This window comes from Kwoniella mangroviensis, chromosome 2, assembly GCF_000507465.2.
Source record: "Kwoniella mangroviensis CBS 8507 chromosome 2, whole genome shotgun sequence".
In the NCBI taxonomy this organism is placed as follows: Eukaryota; Fungi; Basidiomycota; class Tremellomycetes; order Tremellales; family Cryptococcaceae; genus Kwoniella; species Kwoniella mangrovensis.
In genome coordinates this window covers 789,936-810,508 of record NC_088828.1, presented here as the reverse complement: position 1 = coordinate 810,508, position 20,573 = coordinate 789,936, and the positions used below count along the sequence as shown (strand labels likewise).

The 20,573-nt window shown below is 45.9% G+C and overlaps 10 protein-coding genes across 10 annotated transcripts; 3 read left to right on the top strand and 7 right to left on the bottom strand.

The window, feature by feature from the left end:
• Positions 1-121: 121 nt before the first annotated feature.
• Positions 122-1,374, bottom strand: I203_107158 (uncharacterized protein; the record flags this gene model as incomplete). The annotated part of the gene is made up of 6 exons (XM_019145242.1): positions 122-371; positions 434-496; positions 625-758; positions 832-897; positions 960-1,041; positions 1,100-1,374. The coding sequence occupies 6 exons, from the start codon at positions 1,372-1,374 to the stop codon at positions 122-124; spliced, it is 870 nt and encodes a 289-aa protein (XP_019005061.1).
• A 527-nt stretch (positions 1,375-1,901) lies between these two features.
• I203_107157 (uncharacterized protein) lies at positions 1,902-2,495 on the bottom strand (the record flags this gene model as incomplete). Its single annotated transcript, XM_019145241.1, has 1 exon — positions 1,902-2,495. The coding sequence occupies one exon, from the start codon at positions 2,493-2,495 to the stop codon at positions 1,902-1,904; it is 594 nt and encodes a 197-aa protein (XP_019005060.1).
• Positions 2,496-3,347: 852 nt separating this feature from the next.
• On the bottom strand, positions 3,348-5,344 carry I203_107156 (uncharacterized protein; the record flags this gene model as incomplete). Its single annotated transcript, XM_019145240.1, has 14 exons — positions 3,348-3,606; positions 3,672-3,743; positions 3,808-3,879; positions 3,936-4,042; positions 4,104-4,155; positions 4,224-4,463; positions 4,520-4,569; positions 4,637-4,716; positions 4,773-4,852; positions 4,910-4,972; positions 5,037-5,055; positions 5,123-5,148; positions 5,212-5,219; positions 5,276-5,344. The coding sequence occupies 14 exons, from the start codon at positions 5,342-5,344 to the stop codon at positions 3,348-3,350; spliced, it is 1,197 nt and encodes a 398-aa protein (XP_019005059.1).
• Positions 5,345-6,784: 1,440 nt separating this feature from the next.
• Positions 6,785-7,348, bottom strand: I203_107155 (uncharacterized protein; the record flags this gene model as incomplete). The annotated part of the gene is made up of 1 exon (XM_019145239.1): positions 6,785-7,348. One exon carries the CDS (start codon positions 7,346-7,348, stop codon positions 6,785-6,787), a length of 564 nt encoding a protein of 187 aa, XP_019005058.1.
• A 377-nt stretch (positions 7,349-7,725) lies between these two features.
• Positions 7,726-9,695, bottom strand: I203_107154 (uncharacterized protein; the record flags this gene model as incomplete). Its single annotated transcript, XM_019145238.1, has 12 exons — positions 7,726-8,072; positions 8,135-8,343; positions 8,394-8,434; positions 8,485-8,592; positions 8,647-8,789; positions 8,847-8,934; positions 9,002-9,074; positions 9,139-9,229; positions 9,296-9,349; positions 9,413-9,491; positions 9,554-9,578; positions 9,637-9,695. 12 exons carry the CDS (start codon positions 9,693-9,695, stop codon positions 7,726-7,728), a joined length of 1,317 nt encoding a protein of 438 aa, XP_019005057.1.
• A 565-nt stretch (positions 9,696-10,260) lies between these two features.
• Positions 10,261-12,090, top strand: I203_107153 (uncharacterized protein; the record flags this gene model as incomplete). Its single annotated transcript, XM_019145237.1, has 2 exons — positions 10,261-11,222; positions 11,286-12,090. 2 exons carry the CDS (start codon positions 10,261-10,263, stop codon positions 12,088-12,090), a joined length of 1,767 nt encoding a protein of 588 aa, XP_019005056.1.
• Positions 12,091-14,200: 2,110 nt separating this feature from the next.
• On the top strand, positions 14,201-15,682 carry I203_107152 (uncharacterized protein; the record flags this gene model as incomplete). The annotated part of the gene is made up of 1 exon (XM_019145236.1): positions 14,201-15,682. The coding sequence occupies one exon, from the start codon at positions 14,201-14,203 to the stop codon at positions 15,680-15,682; it is 1,482 nt and encodes a 493-aa protein (XP_019005055.1).
• A 712-nt stretch (positions 15,683-16,394) lies between these two features.
• Positions 16,395-17,936, bottom strand: I203_107151 (uncharacterized protein; the record flags this gene model as incomplete). The annotated part of the gene is made up of 7 exons (XM_019145235.2): positions 16,395-16,510; positions 16,624-16,909; positions 16,988-17,114; positions 17,359-17,569; positions 17,639-17,706; positions 17,783-17,822; positions 17,885-17,936. The coding sequence occupies 7 exons, from the start codon at positions 17,934-17,936 to the stop codon at positions 16,395-16,397; spliced, it is 900 nt and encodes a 299-aa protein (XP_019005054.2).
• Positions 17,937-18,686: 750 nt separating this feature from the next.
• On the top strand, positions 18,687-19,735 carry I203_107150 (uncharacterized protein; the record flags this gene model as incomplete). Its single annotated transcript, XM_019145234.1, has 3 exons — positions 18,687-18,939; positions 19,022-19,090; positions 19,197-19,735. The coding sequence occupies 3 exons, from the start codon at positions 18,687-18,689 to the stop codon at positions 19,733-19,735; spliced, it is 861 nt and encodes a 286-aa protein (XP_019005053.1).
• Positions 19,736-19,877: 142 nt separating this feature from the next.
• I203_107149 (uncharacterized protein) lies at positions 19,878-20,265 on the bottom strand (the record flags this gene model as incomplete). The annotated part of the gene is made up of 3 exons (XM_019145233.1): positions 19,878-19,926; positions 19,992-20,008; positions 20,089-20,265. The coding sequence occupies 3 exons, from the start codon at positions 20,263-20,265 to the stop codon at positions 19,878-19,880; spliced, it is 243 nt and encodes an 80-aa protein (XP_019005052.1).
• Positions 20,266-20,573: the final 308 nt, after the last annotated feature.

Below are 20,573 nucleotides of genomic sequence, written 5' to 3'. Positions count from 1 at the left end.
GGTCGCACTTGCACGCGATTCACTTTGTTACCCCAACAGACTAGTTTACCGTAGTGGTGAGAGGAGAGATGCAAACGTCATGCATGAGTCAATTCACCAGATACAACATGATCCGATCCATCTATGTCGAAGCCTCAATTTCTTTGATGGTCTTGACCTGTGCATTCATACCAGCTTGGAACACTGCGGTGTCTCTACCCGCCATGACATATCTAACACAATTGAACTCCTTTCGTAATTTAGCAATGATGTCAGGTCGTGGTTCCATGCCACCCAGTCCGACGTATTTATTGTGTTTCGTAGCTGCTCGACAGATCTTGCTGAGAGCTTCGTAAAGTAGAGGACTATCACGTTGACCGCCTATACCCATACTGGAAAGATCCACGTCAGTCAGACCAACCTGTGGCGCAATCTGGTCCAAACAGACACTTACTCGTCGGCGAGGTCCCAAGCTCCCACGAAAACAGCATCCACACCCTCAACAGCTGCGATTTCCCTGTGAGAGATAAGTGGTATGTTGTCAGCATTGGAGGCGAGGCACATTGGAAGGGTCCGAGGGGTAGGAAGGGAAGAGGCAAGAGCAGGAGAGGGAGACGGGAGGGAACGAAAGAGAACAAAACATACTCGCAGTTTTCTAAGCCTTCTACAGTCTCGATCATTGGCATGGTCAAGGTTGTATTATTTTGAGCGATTTTAGCGTATTCCGGGTGAGGGAGTTGATATTGCATTTGAGGTGTGGAAGTCAATGGTCGTTCTCCCTGCAAAAGTCCGCGCAATAGTCAGCGGGTTTACAAGACTTTGTACACAGTCACATTACCATGTATCACTCACCAAAGGTCGGAACTTAGAGTACTTGACAAGCTCTTTAGCCATGGCAGCTGTACCCGTCCTAGGTACCTGTCACCATGGTATACTTGTCAGTCTAGAGCTGTGACGTTTTCGGATTTTTCAGGACTCACAATTATACCTTGAACACCGTTATCAAGTAATCTCGAGATCCAGTCGGATTGCAATGAAGGAACGACACAAATAGGGGAGATACTGTGAAATTGGAAAGCACTTCAGCTAAAGGTCTTTCCTGGTCAGACAGTGCACTTACCCGATATTTAAACATGCACAAGCAACATCACAAGCGGTTTCAATGCCGGCTCGACAATGCTCCAAGTTGATCAAGACGGCAGTATATCCAGCAACTTTGGCTAAAAGAGCTACATCGGGCGAGAAGGTCATGGACATTCCGAATGAGAAACCTAGGCCACCCGCCTCCATCTTCTCCTTCAACCAGTTTGGTCGGATGAAAGACATCGTCTTTTGATACAAGGGATCTTCGGTCATTTTAGCGGAGTCCCCGTTGGTACCGTTTGAAGCTGTCATGATGTTTACTGCGCAATGCGTATATGAAAGTGTACTGTATAAGCGATAAGGGAATGAAGTAAACGAATCTACAGCCAGCGCACCTCATGCTTGGCTAGTAACCCTCTTTACTTATAGATACATCTTAGATTTGCGGATCAGCCTACTTTCGCTCTTATCCGAAGCACTTGATAAGGGCGGATCTTCGGCCGACAACTCACTACATCATTGTCGGTGGAATGACCGCACACTTGACATCCCTATCTCCACCAACTGGATACATTGCTGTTCTTTGGTGCAGCTTCACGCATGGTGTTGTGATGCCATGCTTCAAGGAGAGGCGAGACATCCCGATGAGCCGACAAGAATCGGCCTCCTGAGTCAAGTGACATAGCAGGTACATTCCAATCATAACCATGCATATACATATTATCGTCCCACATCACCTTATTACACATGATCTGTACGCATATACATAATAATCAAGACACATTATATCAGGCAAGAGCTAATTCATTGCTGAGTGTAGAGAGCTCGAAACGCCCAAATCAAAGTCGAGGAGGATTGTTCAGGGGTGTGGAACCTCCTGTCCTAGATTGATGAGCTCTTCTCTGCTGTGTGGCATCGCGTCGTCTAACTTCGTAGTGAGCATCACTTAATCTGGTCGCATCAGCATAAGTCGAGTATAGATCTTCTGCGATGTGCTCAGAGGACGCATCGTCATTTGAGCTTTGATCAGCCTCTGCGGCCGCGGTGGCAGTACTGGTAAGACCAGTGATAGCTCTACCAGGAGTGCCGTAGAATGAATTTCGGGGTTGATTGCTCGCTGCAGCTGTGGCTGCCTCTTGCTGTGAGGCTTCATAAGAGGGTGCCCTGGAATGAACGGCAACCGCTCTGTCGCTCGATGGGGTATAAGCAGGAGGTTGTTGGGGTCTCTCAGGCGAATAACCCTGCAGGTGTGCGTGATGTCTGTTATCATTACTGGTAATAGAAAAAGGTCGATCCCTTTGAATACTTGCCGCACTACTACTATAATCCGAAAAGGCAGAAGACATGTTTGGTCCAGCGGTAATCTCCCGGACAGAACCAGGCGGAGAGCTAGCAGCAGTGGTGGTAGAGGGGTTTCTGGAATGTTGAGACATCTTGTTTGGTAGTCGGTGGTAACAAAAGGACAAAGATATAACAATTGTCTATAGGGAAAGTGGAAGAAATACAAGATGGTCTTCTTTGGATGTGGACGAGATCTTGTCGACTCCCATTTCAGCCTATTTATACCTTTCCGAGGACTCATATTCTCGATCTTCATACACCTTTCGATCTGCGCCTTTTGAATTACCTCAAGAGGATGCGCAGTCATTGCATGTAGACATCATTGTGATTGGAACTCAGCCGAAAGGCGATCAATCGCAAGTGCATTTGGATTATGAGTGCTCATGACATGGAGATATCTGATATCACCAGAAGTGTATTTGTCACAACGAGATCCAGGGATCCTTTGTTATTGGAACTCACCCTCCTTGAATTGGCTTGCGACTCAAGAGAGGCTTCCATCTGATCAGATCTCCGATATGCTGGATATGTTGGGACTCAGACGATGCTGGAAGGGAGTATATGCCAAGGAAAGGCATGTTCAAGGGATGATGATGCCGTCGAGAAGTCTGAGAAAGATAGGCATGTCCGATCTGCGACAGGGATATATAATTGTCGCAGTTTGATCTTTAGGTCCAGAAGACCGAATGGATCATGTTCATCTCGGTCAGCTGACAGAGTCAGGGTGTGGATCTACGCTATAAAATTGGATATTCGCGATCTGGAAGCGGATCTTTTGAGGGAAGCAAGTAGAATACATAATTACCGAGGCTGATATGATCGACATATAGGAGATACGAGTAGCAAGAAGCAGATATACGCGAGCGAGATGACAAGGAGCTAAAAAAAGGATAGCTGTAGACAACGTGAATACGCAGTATCGTTGTTATGATCAGTGAAACTGGCTAGTAAGCTTCGGGGAGAAGTCTGGATCTTTTTCTCTTCGACTGAGACTCCGCGCAGGATCGTGAATCTACCAAGGCAGTGACGGTTGCTTGTGCAGCTTCCACCACGCCGATAGTGGTAGGAGCGCTGAGAGCTTCGGGGGAGGCATAGGCAGCTATGGTCGTGGGTTCCGTAAGGGGAGTTGTAGAGTTAGAATAGATGATGCTTTTCTGTCCAGTGACTACTCCTTCACCAGATGGTGCTTGATATACTCCAGATCTACAAGCGCAAAATCAGAAAATCAGCGGGCATAATGCTATCACAGGAATAGAGAGGATATTTACGTGACAGGCGATCCAAAGTTAAGACCGTTTGTAGTATCAACTCTCATAGCGAATGTAGATCGATCATCACCACTGCAGAAGACAACATGTCAACACTCTGATACGTGTATAGGTTGTCAGCCGGCATCCAGCTCACCATTGACCCTCGGGGTGCCAAGTCGCATGGTAGACATTCCAAAGCTCCGTGCCGTCAGGTGATATGAACATGCTGATAAGAGTAAATCAACAATCTTGTTCTCAGATTCGAAAACAATCATGACTTACCCGTTGTGACCAGGACCGTATTCTCCGTTACCTGACTTGAAAACTGGAGCGTCCGTCTTCTTGGTCCAGAGGGAAGCGTCCATTGGGTCGTCACCAGTCAAATGAAGCTGGGAAAGGCTCATCATCAGCGGAGGGATACCAGCCAGAAAATCAAGAGGCCGAGCTCACTAGACCAAGACTGTAATCAGGGGTCGAGCAGAAACTCGCAGAGTAGGTGATGCTACACGAAAGATCATATAATCAGTGATTATTCCTGCAATTTTTGCATATGAGGTGACCCTGACGCACTAAGTTTGACCAGCCCAGGAGAAAGACTGCGGACCTTCATTGGTATTCCCACCAGATTGTTCCCAGGATTGCTCTGGTCTGCTGACAACGGTCACTTGATCTTGATCAATCTGAGTAGGGGTAATCAGAGGTGAAATACAGATTGAGGAACCACCAATGGTATTGTCTGAAACGTCTGAGGAGTGACAGGAGTACACGAGGTAATTCTTTCCCCCGACTGTGAGCACTGTGTTGTCGAGACTGTGAGACATCAATAAAAATATCGATACTTCTACCAGCTAAGCCTATGGACTCACCTCCATCCCCTATCGTAAAGTCGAACAGGGTCCTTGTATTCACCAATGGGCTAGATATAACCAATGTGAATTGTTGATCATATCACTGACAAAACAAGCAGATATAGTAGTACTTACATCACTACCTCCGGAGACGACCCAAACGGCATCTTTATGAGAATAATAGATATACCAATTACCATCGATCTTATGAATCTCTGTTCCAGTGGGTTAGCCAGATGTCAAAAAGGCTAAAGGGGGTGGTCAAACTTACCTCCAGCCCAGACACTGGGGTTGTCTTTCATATCTTGATTCTGAAAGACGAGTTTCTCATTGGCAAAGTCCCTGATACCACTGTATATCCCACTGCATCAGCTAACGATCCCACATGTTGGGAGGGTCCATACATACTCTAACGTGGGAGTTTTGGTAACTCGGAGACCGTTGCCACTAGTCTGCATGAATAGATAAGATCTGGGTCACACACTGACCGCATCAGTGACCTTCTTCTGGAAGCACTTTTCCGTCCGTTACTTACGAGGTGTCATGATCCCAGACTGTGTGACATGGAAACAGGCGTTAGTGAAGAGATCTTCGAGCACCGCGGTAAGCTTGTAGACTGACCGATGAAAGGATCCGGACCGCTTGGACTATTTTCCCATTAATCACCTCAGTCATATGCCTATATATATTACTAACATCGCAACACTCACCGAAGAGGCTAGAATTCATGTGTCAGCTTGTGGGCTATTTTGTAACATTCCCAAAGCCACTCACATTGGTGAAATTACCGGCACTAACCAAACCAAAGAGAGAGAGATGGAGGAGAGCAATAGCGAATTTCATGATTGCTAGAAGAAAAGAGGTGTGACTTGAGGGGGGTGAAGTAGTGATGACAGAGGAAATGATCTTCCTATGCAAATGGTAAAGAATGTATGGAGTGAGTATCAGCGAGATCTAGCACTGTAAGTACTGAGGATCTGTCTTTCGAAGAACACAAGAAGACCAAGTATGAATTGCGGGTGGACTGATGCAGGTTCTCACAGATCGTGGTTATATACCTGTGTCTTTGTTCTGCGTTTGAATGGATTGATGACCTTCAAAGGATTCCCAATATCTGAGATTGATCGATTGAGTGTGGTGGCTTTTCGCTTGGCTTGGCGGAGATGCGCTAGCAGACAGGTTTGAGCCCCTTAGGTCGGACTATAGGTCGGACTCCCTTACTCCTTGACATCACCGACAAAGGTTCCAGACATCGCTCAAAGGAACAGATTGTCCTTCCTTTGAAATGAATATAGCGTGAGTGCGAAATGACCTACCCCCTTCGGAGCCCATAAGGCGTTTCATAAAGGTCCCTCTTCGACTCGGAGAGGCTGTGCAAGTCGATTCGCGGTACCTGCGGGCGACATGTACAAATGAAGCAGTGTATGTGTTTGTGTGTATCGATCGCTTCACCTATTCGTGTGCTTGTGTGGTCTACCAATTACCCGGTTACAGAGCCCCTGAACGCACGGTCCAACCATCTATTTATGAGCCGAGGCACCAATTCGTTTCTTACCAGGGTCATTCTTGACTGAGACGCATCCACGATAGAATGACTTGATTGATCTCAGGTGGCGTTCGCTTGAACAGTCAGCACTTTGCTGATCTAGAATATCCCAAAGGTAATCAGTTTGATTCGAGTCAGCTGTGCACTCAAATTCCCGCCCAAGCGATGCAATGGTGATCGTCCTGCTCGAGCTATTCAAAGGTGAGCGAGTAGACAGGTAAGCCGAACTCCGAGTAAATTCGACCTTCATGTCGAATCCCCAAGGATTGTAAAGCTGTCTTGCCGTATTGAATGCAACACCGCTGCTCCCCTTTCCATGATCTCTTGCACTGCTTCCGGTTGATGGATCCTTCAAATTCAAATCGAGGTCGAGAGCCGAGGAGAACGCCTGGGTCACATATTCAGACCACGGTTGCTCGTCTCGCAGGCCATCCTGATGAAAGTTGGTGGGGACTACCATTATACCTTCAAATTCAGCGATTGAGATTTTGGAGCTGATCATCAGAACCCACATACCATGTTGCAATGTGTATAGATGCAACTGTTCACATTATTCATGCTTGTAACCATCAAGCTTCCAATGCATGTGGCGGAAGAAGCACAGTATCCTTTGTCAGCGAATGGCCTAGCTCGTTTCTTATTTCTCGACTCGAAATACAACTCCACACACTTCGGTCATGACATCAGCAGCAAGTTGATTATCTCACTGATCAGCTATGTACGCAATGCATTTCGTTTCATCGAAGCCCCCTGGCTTTACTGGGTAGGCCGAAGATTCTGTGGCGCGAATTCTTGGAGCTGTCAGCAATCGAAGTGATAGTCAATGGAGAGTTGAATGCGTTCTCCCCTTGCCTGTCGGACATAAGCCCTCTACCAGCAGGTGTCTGCTGTTGATCATTGGTGGATGAACTCTTGAAAGTGGTCGATTGTTCATTGTGATCTCGCTCTGTTGACCTGTTCGGGACTCTGTTAGTCTCATCCATTGGACGTTCCCCCTCACGATACTTTTCAACCCCAATTTCAACATTTTCGATATCACCCTCGAAACTTCGTTCACTATTAGCTGAGATGATTGGTTCAGCAAACTTCTTGTAGACTTGAACTTTCCTCCTCTGTTTTGGGGTAGATCGTAGTGGACGGTGGAACGAGAATCTGAGGTCGAGATCGACCAGATACTCTCGGGTAGATTCAGCGAATTGTTGCCACTCTTCGGGAAGAGATTCTTCGGACGAGGAACCTGCAGTCAGCATTTGAAAGCTGTGATCCGAAGTTAGAGCATGCGTTGTACCCATACTCGACATCCTGTTATTGCAGATTGATATCCTTGGATATTTCAGTAGGTTACTTTGTTTGAAATTGATCAAGCTGACTAATGACACCGATCTAGATCATTGATGTTGGTGTCGATCCATGGCTCGTCGCTAGACATTGAAATATTGCTCAATTTGACACTCCGCTAGGGTAAGAAGGAAGTCCCCCTTGTCCTTTGAATCCCCGCCGAACGATATTCTGCCCCTTCCGGGCATACAGTACGCGGTTCGTCCATGGACTGGAGGAAAAGACAGGATAGGGCAACAAGAAATATCCATCCGATGCAGAGCGATGCATTCTCAAATTGTGATATGACGTACCGAAACCAAAGTCCATGTGTATAGGTGTTTTCTAGATCTATGACAACTTATCTCCCTGACTCCTGATACGCTGGATGTCTCCCACCAGCAACTTCGTTTCTTGTCTGTTTGCCCACCAGGTTCCGTCCTGGTCCCTGATTCTGCTCTCTTCTGCCTGACTCATCATCGGATTCGTCCTCTTCAGGTAACTGCGTCAAAGCCATGCCTTCTTCTTCAAACGCATTAAAAAGTGTAGAATTTTGAGCTCGGTAGATACTACTTCGTCGACCGTGCCCTGCAGAATGTAATGATCCGTCTGCAGCGTATGTAGCTCCACCGGGGACCGAACCGTAATTCCATAGTGTGGGGTTGTTGGAGTCCATTGACACTCGACCGGACATACTCATTCGCGGATCTTTGAGATAAGATCAGCTGTATTACTCATTCATTCCATTGGAAATGTTCAGCTCGACTTACTCATTAATCCTGATTCCATTGTTGATGCATGATGGGGTGCTTCCGGTTCTCTTGATATGTTCAACAAGTATACTCCCATGAAGATGATCAAGAACCCGCAAATCAGTGATATGGTGTTGACTCCTCCAGGAGTGTTGAAGCCCGAGAAAAGAATGGCAGAAGCAATAATGGTGGCGGTGGTGAAGAAGACGTAGTAGATAGGATTGACACTGTAAAAAGTTCAGTAAAGATACATGAAGATGAAAGAGATCGGACGTACACATTGGTAGAAAATGTATCCAAAGCTTTGTTGAAATAGTTCTATGTAATCACCATCAGTAAAGAACAATAATTTTGCGATCCAAACTCACCATTTGCACCATGATACACCCCACGACTACTACTCCGAAGACGTATGTACTGATATGGGTCAATTGGTTGTTCCCGGCAAACGTCAATTTGAGCGCTACACCAAAACCCTATATCGCTGAGTTATTAGCTAGGTGACAAGTCTAAAACGGCGTGTGACTCACTTTAATGGCCATGACCGAGACACTTCCTACCAACGAACATATCGATAGGTACACCATAGGGTTTCTGGTCCCGTGGGTTGGTACGACACGGTATATCATGTAAAGCGAGAAGACAGCGACGAATGTTATGTAGAACAAGAAGGCTAATCGTCGCGATACGTTAGCCAGAAGGGCGGTCACATACAAATAGAAGGACATACCTGGCTTGGCTGCATATGTAAGAATTTCATCTACAGTTTCCACTTCTTTGTCTGAAGGAGCATGTAGGACGATGATGACGGACCCAATCTACAAAGACGATGGCGCTTAAGTCTGCGATTTCATCATATCTCGCATTAATCCAAAATGGACTTACTATACAGGAAGCACATCCACAAACTCCTAGTCTACCAAGTTTCTCATCCAGTAAGAAAGAAGCGAGGATAGCACTGCGATCGTTGAGGATCAGCGAAAGTTGCTGATGCCGGAGGCCTTACTGATGTTCGTGCTTACCCAATTATCACACTCATTGCTCCTAAAGGCGTTACTAAGATCGCCGGCGCAAAAGTGTATGCAGCGAAATTTGCTACTTCACCGACGACCACTGCAAGAAGGTTACATGGATATGAGTCTTTCTCTCCGATGATAGGAGGACAGGCAAGGAACTCACTCGTTATCATACCGGCCCACCATATAGGATTCTGCAGGTAGGACAAGTCCTCCGCTAAGCATCTTATCAGTCAATGTGCCATATCCAATATCGGATCAGAAGTCGAAGCTAGCTTACATGCATTTCGAGGTCCAGTCTGTCTCTGATGTGAATGTGGATATTCACTCATATCTTTCTTCGCAGCATCGTTGAGCCCCTGTCAAACGTTACATCAGCATCTCCACAGTGCTGCACCAATCCGTGGGCATCAAAGCTCACCTTCTTCGTAATTATAAAACTTGATCTGTGGATACGACGTAGGTTAGATGGCATAACATATCTGTCAAGGTGTTATCGCTCACCCAATCAAGAAGGTTCCGCCCAGCGCCAGACCCAGCCCTATATATTTATCTTCGATCATTTTCTGTTGATATAAGTCTCGCGGATGACGTATCGCTATGCTGGGTATCTTTGGGAGGTTGCAGGTTTCCTGTTCTTGTATGTTTACTATGTTACTATATTACGATTGCATGAATAGATGGTTGAAACAAACGCGTAGAGAGGATGTCTTTGTTGTCTGGTTGTGGTCGTATTCAGGGTTCCACTGTCCCAGAACGTGTGGCGCACAGTTAAATCCTCATGTGGCACCTTAAAACTCCCCTATCTTACAACCAGTTGCAAGATCCTTTCTCCATGCACTCGTCAGAGTGCAAGACCATCCATTGACACTGAGTCGGACTAGACGAACAGCTGTGTCACGATCATCGGACAGTTCGTGTATCATTTATACCAGAGATCATTCACTCTTTTTTTGCCACTTCAATCCATCCCAAACAGTCACCATACAGCCTCACAAGCAATTCGGCAAACCTTTTTCCCACACCGTATTTTCTCGTAAATACTTCAAGAAACGACCAAGACACAGCCTTGCCTGATCCCCCATCCTCTTCTCGTACTAGTCATCAGGAAGAAAAAAGTCATTCGATATGCCCCTCGGTGGACGCACTTCTGAGGCAGAAACAATTTCGGATGATAACGAAAACAGTATTGACTCTGAGCGAAAGTCAAAAACACCAGCACTACTTTCGGATATCGAGGGGCTTCTGAACAAGAGTCAATCGTATACCAATGACCCCAAGTCTCATTTCCCATATAGACGTAACGATTCAGGCTTTGTCGATTCCGCCTACGGTTCAGACGACTCTTCACCCGATGAGGGTCAAACATTTTCAGGACCAGTATATCAGACTGGCTCCAGGGCCTCACCTCCGTCCAGCCTTTCCGAGACTTCTCTACCCGATTCGGACATTGAGCATGATCGGCAATCGTCTGATAGCCTTTCAGACTCCCAGGGCGATCGGTCTGATTCGACCTCAAGTCAATCGTCTGGAGACATCAACATCGTCTCAAGCGATACTCCCTACGGTATCATGCCTTTCGGTGCAGGTCATGACCGTCCAGTCAGAAACACCTCAATGACAGCCACACCAACTGAGTCCGCCAATTTTTCCAGTCCAACTAACTCGCCTGACAATGATGCACTAGCATCGTACCTGGGGACTCGGCTAAAGGACATAGGAGAATCAGACCAGGAAAGCAGCTATCAGCCGCCAGCTGGACCGTTCCTCCACCGTGGACCAGACTACTCTCAATTAACACTCAAGTCATCCCGAGCAAACTCTCTACAGAGGACTGCTAGTATTCATGGTAGACCTCAAAGGCGATGTAGCGGAGTGAGATCGAGTTCCTCTGGAACATCTAGTCTGTCCTGTGCAAGGGGATCCAACAATCGTTTGAGCTCCAATCGCGAAGAAATGCAGAGAGCTAGGGATCAATACTATGAGGATCCATATGCTGATACTTCCAAGACTGATCTCGAAATCTACGAAGAATATTCGCGATCGGGCATTCCTAGATCTTCGATGTCTGGGATCATCTCGCCTATCAGGTACGTGTCGGTATTGACTGGCTTGTATCAAGGGTGCGATGATGCTGATGAGTGTCTGGATAGCCCTCAAATGCACACAGGTGAATCCACTGGAGTGCAGAAATGGACAAACGAACAAACCTCCTCCGTCTCCAGCCGATCAAACGCTAGAAGCTATATCCCCTCATTCTTGCAAAATCGACGAAGGCGCTCTATCTCCTCACGAGGTACCTCCAATACAGGTAAAAGTCGATTATCTGTCAATTGGCAACCTTCAATAAGCTATATTACGAATAAGATGAACAGATGGAAGAACAATCTCAGTAGCAGGTTCTCAAGGACCACTGAAGACCCACTACCAAGACGCAAAGCTTCTGACGTTGAGGCAGAACTATATGGTAATATATCTCAGAAAGAAGCGAGAAGAAGGATAGAAAGACGATATCAGTCCCTCCGTGCGGAAGGTACGAGGTACTTTGTCCCACGAGAAATGCAGGAATGGATCAGTCAATTGCCAATGGATAGCAAACCTGAACCTGAGAAAGAAGAATCAAGAATTCCATCAATATCGCTGACTTCGGTCAATGACGAAGTGGACGATTGGTTCAGAAGTCCATCCTTTGATCAACCTAGTTCTGGATCATCTCGTACGGGAGTGTCCCTGGAAGATGCATTGAGTAGGCTCAGGGAGGAAAGAAGGATCAAAGATCAACAACTTGCTGAATACCAATCACAGGATAATGTCTTTGCCAGATATTGGGGGAGCCACACTGAGGAAGGGAAGTATGACGCGACGGAAGATGAGCAGGACATTAGCATTCTGAGATCCCAGATTAGTACTTTACGAGATAGGTTGGGTGAATTGGAGTCTAGGTTTTACCAATTTTAAAAACCAATACAGTATATGCTCGGGAATTGAGCGTTTGGCAGTAAAACCCAGGTCAGGGCATGATGCAATTTGGTTCTCTTTTGTATCTTCCGGGGACCTGCCCCACCTGGATCATCTCGATCTAGACCCCGCTGATTTTCCCCATGGCAACTGTGTGAATGATTGTCTGATCCTGTACCAGACATAAATGATGGCGTACCTTACAAATCCATAATGATGACTAATACTGTTTTGCGTCATCCAGATGATGATGAAAGGATCACTTTCTATCCTTTCATCTGAGGGGAGGTTCATCAAGCATTGAACATTCTCTGAGCGTCGGTACCAATAGCGAAATCTTTCGCTGAGATGATCGAGCCGTTAGAACTCTTTTCGGAGCAGCGCCTACCACTGGCATCTCATCTGATATCGTTTGTTCTTTATACCATTTCCGTACTTCATTCTACACCTACGTCATATCCTGGCAAGTTCCTTGCTGTATAGTACATATCGTTTCACACATACTCACTGGAATGTTTACCGCATCCGCTCAGCCCAGATTGACGGCTGGAGATAGCGGCAGCTACATTTTCACTGTTGGTTTCGGTGATGGCCCTTGCCTTACACTCATGCCCGGTAGTAGCCTCACCACGCACACCGACGTCCGAAAGGGATGTTACAGTGGCGATTGCGGTCAAGACAATTATCGATCCTCCATGACACCTAGTATCGACGTCAGGTCTATCTTGAGAAACTCCATAAGAATTTCAGAGGCAGTTGCAATTCCTTTTCAGAAGGCAAGTACAATTGATGATTATATCGAAGATACCAAATCAGCCAGTACGAAGTGAGTGATCTCGTGATCATTATTCAGAACGTAACCCATCTGACCCGCAAATGGACCTCTTCTGGTATGGCCTAAAGTAGATCTTAAAAATCAGGCTCGGGTTGCGGTACAAGGTCGTTCATCTCAGATTTGTATCGAAGAGTGCGTAACCGCTTCTCTCGCAAAGATCCGTCAGTAGAGTATTCAGAGGAGGACGTCAATAGATTACCTAAATCTTTCTCGCCGTCTAAGACAAATTGGAAAGAATACCTTGCGCACAAAGCGGATTCATTATTCAGAACCTCGCACAGGCAGCCTCGCAGAGATCTTTCCCCACCTAGCGAAGTGGAAGATCTTCGACGGACTCACCGACAGCAGACCTCTACATACAGATCACACCACTACTCTGGCACTCTCCTCATGCAAAGGATGTCACTACGACAAAGCAAGCGACCGACTATTATGGTGAGTACCTGAGAACGGAACGGCAAGCACGAGGCTGTATCGAAAGATCATTACCCGAAATTCCAACAACACCCCAAGCATTAGGACATCTTCAAGAGATCGACGATAAATTGTTGAAGCTTCAAAAAAAGTAGGATTCAAGCTTTGCAACGCTTGAATATGTGCAGCACTTCAATGCGTTCTGAGTAAGCTACTGTGTGCTCTATTGTAGCTTATGATATTTTTATGCATGTATGTATACCTTCTATGATCGGTTATCATCAGGATGAAGTAGAGCTCTGGGGGCTTGATGGTGTCCCTTACCCCGTGACTAGTCACTTCGCTTTCACAAAGATTATCTTGACCTGTTAGTGCCACTCAGCTACACTCCGCTGATAGAACAGTATGATGCAAATGAAAAATCGTCTGAAATCAAACGAGTTTCATCGCCGCCTATCCCTTCATCATTCTTCCTTTGAATCTAATCAACCATGACGCATATCGTACAGTAAAGTACCAATGTGGCTGTGGGATGACATCTCAGCAGGAAGAGGACTACTCTGTTGAGATATTGTTTACAGCCGCAAAGGCCAAAGCATCCCATCATATACGATTCACAGGCATCAAAGAAAACTTCAATTCATCTTGCTGCTTCATGATAAGTCAAAAACGAAGATAATCACAACAGGCTACATTGAACCTTAAAAGACGAGAGCTCATGAAATATAGCTCACTACTGCAAGACCGGAGATACCCATCGATGCTGCTGTAATTCAGCTACCAATTGGACTTATATCACCTTTCCTCCTCGGTGTATCGATGGTTCCATCCCCTGACCCAGTATAACGCTATCCCCGTAAGATGACCAGCTCTACACCTACATTCCGAAGTCGAAGTTCCTCTCTATCATCCATAAAATCATTTGCTAGTACCGCTCTATCATACCTCATACCATCTCGACGAAGTGACACTCAACCCAGAAGCAAGCTTGAGCTATACCCAGTCGATACCTCATTCTCACCCAGATTAGAACGATCGAACAAAATACCATCAACTGCAGTATCGTCACAGTCGATGATTCCAAATTTCAGCAGACATCTAAAAAGGCATGATTCAGCTTATGCACCTAGTACTACTTCAAATACTGCCACTGCCACTTCAACATCAAACAACAGCACTCCTACCGATGTTATGTACGAGAGTGAAGTAAAGAGTGCAGGATCAAGTTCGACATCATCTTCCACTCGCCCCTCGCTATCGCTGAATGCTTTGAGCTCCAATGGGAGTGTAGATGATCTGCATGATAGGGGTAGAGTGACCACGCCTCATTATTATTCCAGATGGCGGACGGGAGAGAAAGATGATCAAGAAGAATGGCGACATACACCTACTCCACGTGCTTCATCCGATAGATGGGCCGATGATGATTATGAAGAATATTATGACTATCGAGAAGAGGAAACCAACGATTCACCTTCGAGTGCTTTCATAGGAAATTCAGGAAGAGAAAGGAGTAATTCGAGTTTTAGTCTTTTTTCCCGGCATTCAGACGATTCAACGTCATCGAATGGCAGACCAAGAAGATCGTTAAATCGAAGGAGTTTAGAGGCTCTACGCTCGTTGAACTCCCATGTACACCGTAAAACACCAAAGGTAAGACAGCTCCCTGAAAGAAATAAATCGTGGCTTGGTGAAGATGATGCCTTGCCTGAACCACTGAGGATATATCCTCCTCAAGCATCTTCAAGTGACCAGGAAGACAGCAGCAGTGAATCCTATGATGAGGATCCTTTATCTTCGGAAAGGCTCGATTCGACTCGAGACCTAAGTCAAAATTCAAATGATGAATCTGTAAAGAGCGGTAGCTCCAATGACAATGAAGGTACTCATACACGGCATAAATGGCGAGATAGGTTGAAACGGACATTCTCGAGATCCTCTTCAAAAAGCGATATGTCCTCAGCAGGGAATGGACGTAAAAGATCGATGATAGGTTCCATCATGGATATATTGAGTGGGAATACTTCGAGGATCAGTATATCAAATGTCGCAAATGATAGGTTGAAGTCCGAGCCAGATGATGTGGACGGGTCGTCAGTGGGGATCAGACCTTTGTCCAGGACAAGTAGTGGGATATCGACAGCTACGACGAGGTTGAAAAGAATACAAGGTGATTTTATGGAACTTTTCAGTGGATTCACTAAGTCTTCACGTGGAACAGAACATAGTAAGCTAAGGGAGAAAGGCAATGGAACGCCATATTCGGACCTAGATTTCGATGGCTCAACTGAAAGCTACAAGTCTGCGATCATCACCAACACAGAGATCCGAGCTCAGGCATAGATCTTAAACATACTATGCCACTGATTCGATGAAGGCCTAAAAAAGAATTCAGCCTCAAACGGATACGAAGAGAAAAGGGGTTTGAGGTCAGTGTACCGGATTGAAATCAGCTTTATGTTCGGCGGTCAGGCAGCAGAGGCAGTACGGGCCACTCAGTTATATAGGAGAATGGTCCATCAGTCAGATAGTATAAAATAACAAGCCAAGAGCTCTTTGTTGTATGACCACGATGGTATAGATTTTGTACTCCGATCACGTTGACATTTCGCGTTGTAATGCAAAACGACACCACTTAAGGACAACGTGGCTCCAAGGAAATTCGACTTGCGATGGAAAGAAGTTGTAGATCCTTACTATCATGTGAGACAAGCTCGATTGACTGGGCTTCGTTGCTGACGATCATGCTCTATGGCTGGTGATACATCTCTATAAAGTCTATAATGATGAACTATAAATGATATATCCGTATCCGCAAATGAACCTTGCCCAAAAAATCTATGGAGCAATCCAACTATACATATAATTGAATGGATATCTATGCCATATCCACATTATTCTAATCCGTCTCTTTCGCTAAGTCTCCACTTGCTGTACTTCTACCCTTTTTAATCCTTTACTCGTACTGGAAAGCCAGCCATTGAATGTAGACGTACTACATTGACCCTTCTTTATCACCATTGTCTCCGTCCTTCTCCGTGGACTCTTGTCATATCTATATGGCCGGACTGGAAGGTGCTATACCAGCAGTTTTCGATCTAAACATATCCACGGCGTTTCTCAGCTGTTCGAGGAATACGAACATGCAGATGGTATTGGGAGTGAGACGGACTATGAAAGTATCCAATCGTATTGTCAGTCTAGATCCCATTTTTGTCGTTATTACAGCTTCTTTCATCGCTTGGCTGCACGCGATGTCAAGTACGAGAAAGATTGGTACTCACTCCATGCAGGTAACCATCCCTTGAACAAGAACCTTGGACCTTCATGTTTCAGACTCTCCATTATCAATCCGACCGGTCCATGTCCACCTTGACCATGTTTCATATTCATGATCCTACTCTTTACGACATCCGCAGGGGCACATATCGTGGTAGCGACGGTACCAGCCAAAGCAGAGGAGACGAAATGACATGGCATCCCATTGGACATGACGTTATGAGCAAGTAATAGATCCTTGAAAAAGTCGTACGAAACCAGTTGCGAAGCGTTCATCAAAATCGCTCGGATCTGTTTGGTCATTAGCATGTATCAGCTGAATGTCCCGTAGATATGATCATCTCAAGAGCTGATCGAAAGGACACTCACGGTATTAGGCAACAAGCCTCGTGCTAAAGAGGGAACGCCTTCTTCCCTCACCATCCTGTATGTCCCCTGTAGAGCATTGCGGTAATTGTACTGGTGACCCGGAGTTTTCGTGGGATCTGCCACCATTCTGCAGTTAAGGTAGATGAGTCAACACGATAGACAGCTCAAATAAAGGACTCTGAGACGATCAGGCCGAGGTCATCTCAGTCCCCGTCTATTGACCTATCTCTATCTTTTCCTTGTTTCCTTCTGACCCATCTTCACCTGACCCACCCAATTTTTGCCCACCCTCTAATCGGTCATCACTCTGGCGAACATTCCTCTCTTGATCCTCCTCATTCTAGCATACAGTGAATAGAGTTTTGACTCACCTAACCAAAATGATATCCGCCGGGTTACCAGCCAATCCGCCCAACGCACCAGCAGTACTAGCACAGATAACCATATCACCCGTCGTCAACTTCTTCTTCCCACCATTCGACATCTGCGATTTCATCAAGTCGTACGCTCCTAACCTGGTGACAGAGTATGTCATCTGTCGAAATATCGAAGCTGTCAATCCGGTGTATAATCCTCTGACACCTATTGGTCCAAATCCCAAGATTAGCTTCGTGCTAAATTCCATAACAACGTTCGGACACGTAGACTTACCATCATGTGCTAGTACCCCTCGGACTGCGTTGGAGAACGTAGTCTTGCTCGTCGAAGTTTGCATTCGTCTATTCCAAAATGTTATTAATCACCGCTCGGCAATTCCGACCGATGTCTAGGCATGGATAGGGATAGTCTACGTACACTCGCATCACATCTAGAGGATGGGTACAACATGCTGCCACTGTAACGCCGAGATATCAGCTCTTTACTCATGTATCAACATATGAGATGTCAACAACTTACTTGATGCCGCAGCTCCTATTCGGGTAAAGCCGAGGTACGAACGAGTGAACATGTTTTCGGTTGCAGTCCATGATGGAATAGTCAAGATAGAGAGATAGACAAGCGGGATAGATCAGCATCAATACCGCTGCAAACGAGCCGAAAGGATATACACACCTCCTAGCCTATAAGGAATGAAGAGTCAACAATAAAATCATTGATGGAAATGACGACAAGGGAAGTCACGAGACTGTCGCTGTCACTCACCAGAACGGATACGATGGTTTCTGAGGGGACATGATCGGACACGGATACGAGGGGTGGGTGAAGGAGAGAGGGGGGAAGACTATCAGTGGGAATCCTTATATGGACATGCAGATGAAAGTTAATGTAATGTTCGGGTGCAGGTCATCATCACTTGTACTCGTATAATAAATAGGTCTATGATAATTTCCATCTTCTGGTTCGGCCATCAAAAACAAACCTTTCAGAAAAATCGAAATCATTTCAGGGTCAGATGTCCAAGATTCGAAATGAATGATAACAGAGTTCGAAAATAACTATGGGTGATCCAAGGGTCAGGGGGCGGAGTTGACCGATTGAACAGGGAAAGACCATCCCGAGATGGAGTACTGCCCAATCTCCGTGATTCAGTATGGGAAGGGGTCATCGCGCTGAAGAAGGAAAAGACCAACACCACACGTCAAGGATCAAAACATATTACTGAAATCTCAGCTAGGTGATACGGTAGTAGCATCACTAGAAAAGTATCCGACAGCTATTTCTCAAGTGGCATCAACTGTTGGTCAGGAAGCTCATCACCATGACCTCGCTCAACTCCCTCCATGATACCTTGTCACCCCTCCTATCGCCCCTTCACCCTTCTTTCCCGTTCGCGCCGATAGATATCATAGGTGCGATGAGATTGTCATCCGTGATCAACTGGATAGCTACCGGTGTATTCGACCCTCAGCCGACAGGTAAAGGCAAGAAAGGGATCAAGAAAGAGAGAGCAAGTATATGGCAGGAGCTGGCTGGATTGATGATCGTTGTATTTGGGGGTGAAACATTTCTAGGTGAGCTGAGATCAGCTTCTCCATCACTACCGACTTCGAACTTAACAAGCTGATATGGGATATGTATTGGCTGGTACGTTAGCGATGTGTACTGGAACCACACCTTCCTGGCTTGTCACTCCGAATATAGTTGTGTTGTTCTGTGCGATACGTGAGTATTACTCATCCCTCGACTTCCTTCCTATGTTTGATACCGTACCTGGCTTTTCTGTTTTGCAAATGTTTTGTGTGACTGATCATCCGGCTTGTCCTTGTAGATATACTGCAAACTCGAACACCCTTCATTCATCTACTCCCTACCCGCCCTTCTCTCCCCTTAGAACTCCTACTAGCCATCCCAGACGCTATAGGTCGTACCCTCCTCCTAACCCGCTTCTCCATCATCCCCCTCCTTTACCCCTCCTCTCCATCGGTTAAAACTCTACCGGCAACCTCAATTAGCTTGGTCTTAGTTCCGTTCATACTAGCAGTCCCGTTCGCTTCTATCGCATTCAGCACATTCAACTTCTTCTCGCCTACACTCAAACTCACTACGCCCGTAGAACTGAAATCTCAGGGGTGGATGTTGGTCGACACATGGTGTCCTCTCTTGATCTCACCTCTGTTCCTGACTCTCATCGGACCTGTCGAAGGATGGAATATAGGATCGGGATGGGGAGAGCACGAAAGTGTCATCTGCTGTATGGTGGTCCTATGGGCGTGTTTCACGGGTAGAGCGGTTTATAATTTTGGGTATAGGAGGGATCATTGGTCAGAGATGTTTGGCGTAAGAGGGGAGAAGAAGAAAACGGAGTGAGAGAAAGAATATAGATATATTGCATAGATAAAATATATAGGTCACCTCGATTATTGATTTTGGACGGAACGATCAAAGGGCACCTTCCACTTTGTCGATTTGCTAAAGCTAATATCAACCAAGCCAAGCTTCAAATGACTAGCTAACCGAGGAATCCACATTGTTTTCTAATTTGAGGAAGAAGAGTCTTCCTGTGGCATATCTCGTCAGCTCAAACTACCATCAAAGCATCAAAAAAAAAAAGTCCATCACTCACTTCCATTGCTCCCTAGCCTAACCAGTATATGCATATCAGCTGCAGCTCGACTACTCAAGATTCCTAAAGGAAATAGAGGAAAAGGATGAGAACTCACCTGTTGAGCGGTCTTACCAGGTACAGCCTTATCCCAATCGTTCTGACCGAAATTGACGACATGTTCGAATAACAGGGATTTATCACCTGTTGACCAACCGATCTTGGAGGGAGAGTCGGGGTTGAGAGCATTGGCTTTCGCTTTGAGCTTGGAAGGTGTTGTAGGTGTTTTGGGCATTTTGGGTATGATTCTTGATTTGTGAAAATATGAATCTTAATCTCGTCAGCTCTTTCTTCCCTTCGGTTTGAGGCGATGGGCATGGGCAGAGATAGGATGAATAGTAACTTACTGGTGGTCTCGATGATGGGATTTGGGGATCTTATCCGTCCTTAAAGCTTGTGAAGTTGGACTGGGATACCTTTCGGAGGTAGAGGATCAAGTGGTTAATCAAAACGAAAAGGAGGTGAAAGTACGAAAAAGAATGAAAGAAGAAAGATCACTTGGTCAATATATTAGTAAGAATATTCCATCCATACTGGATCCTT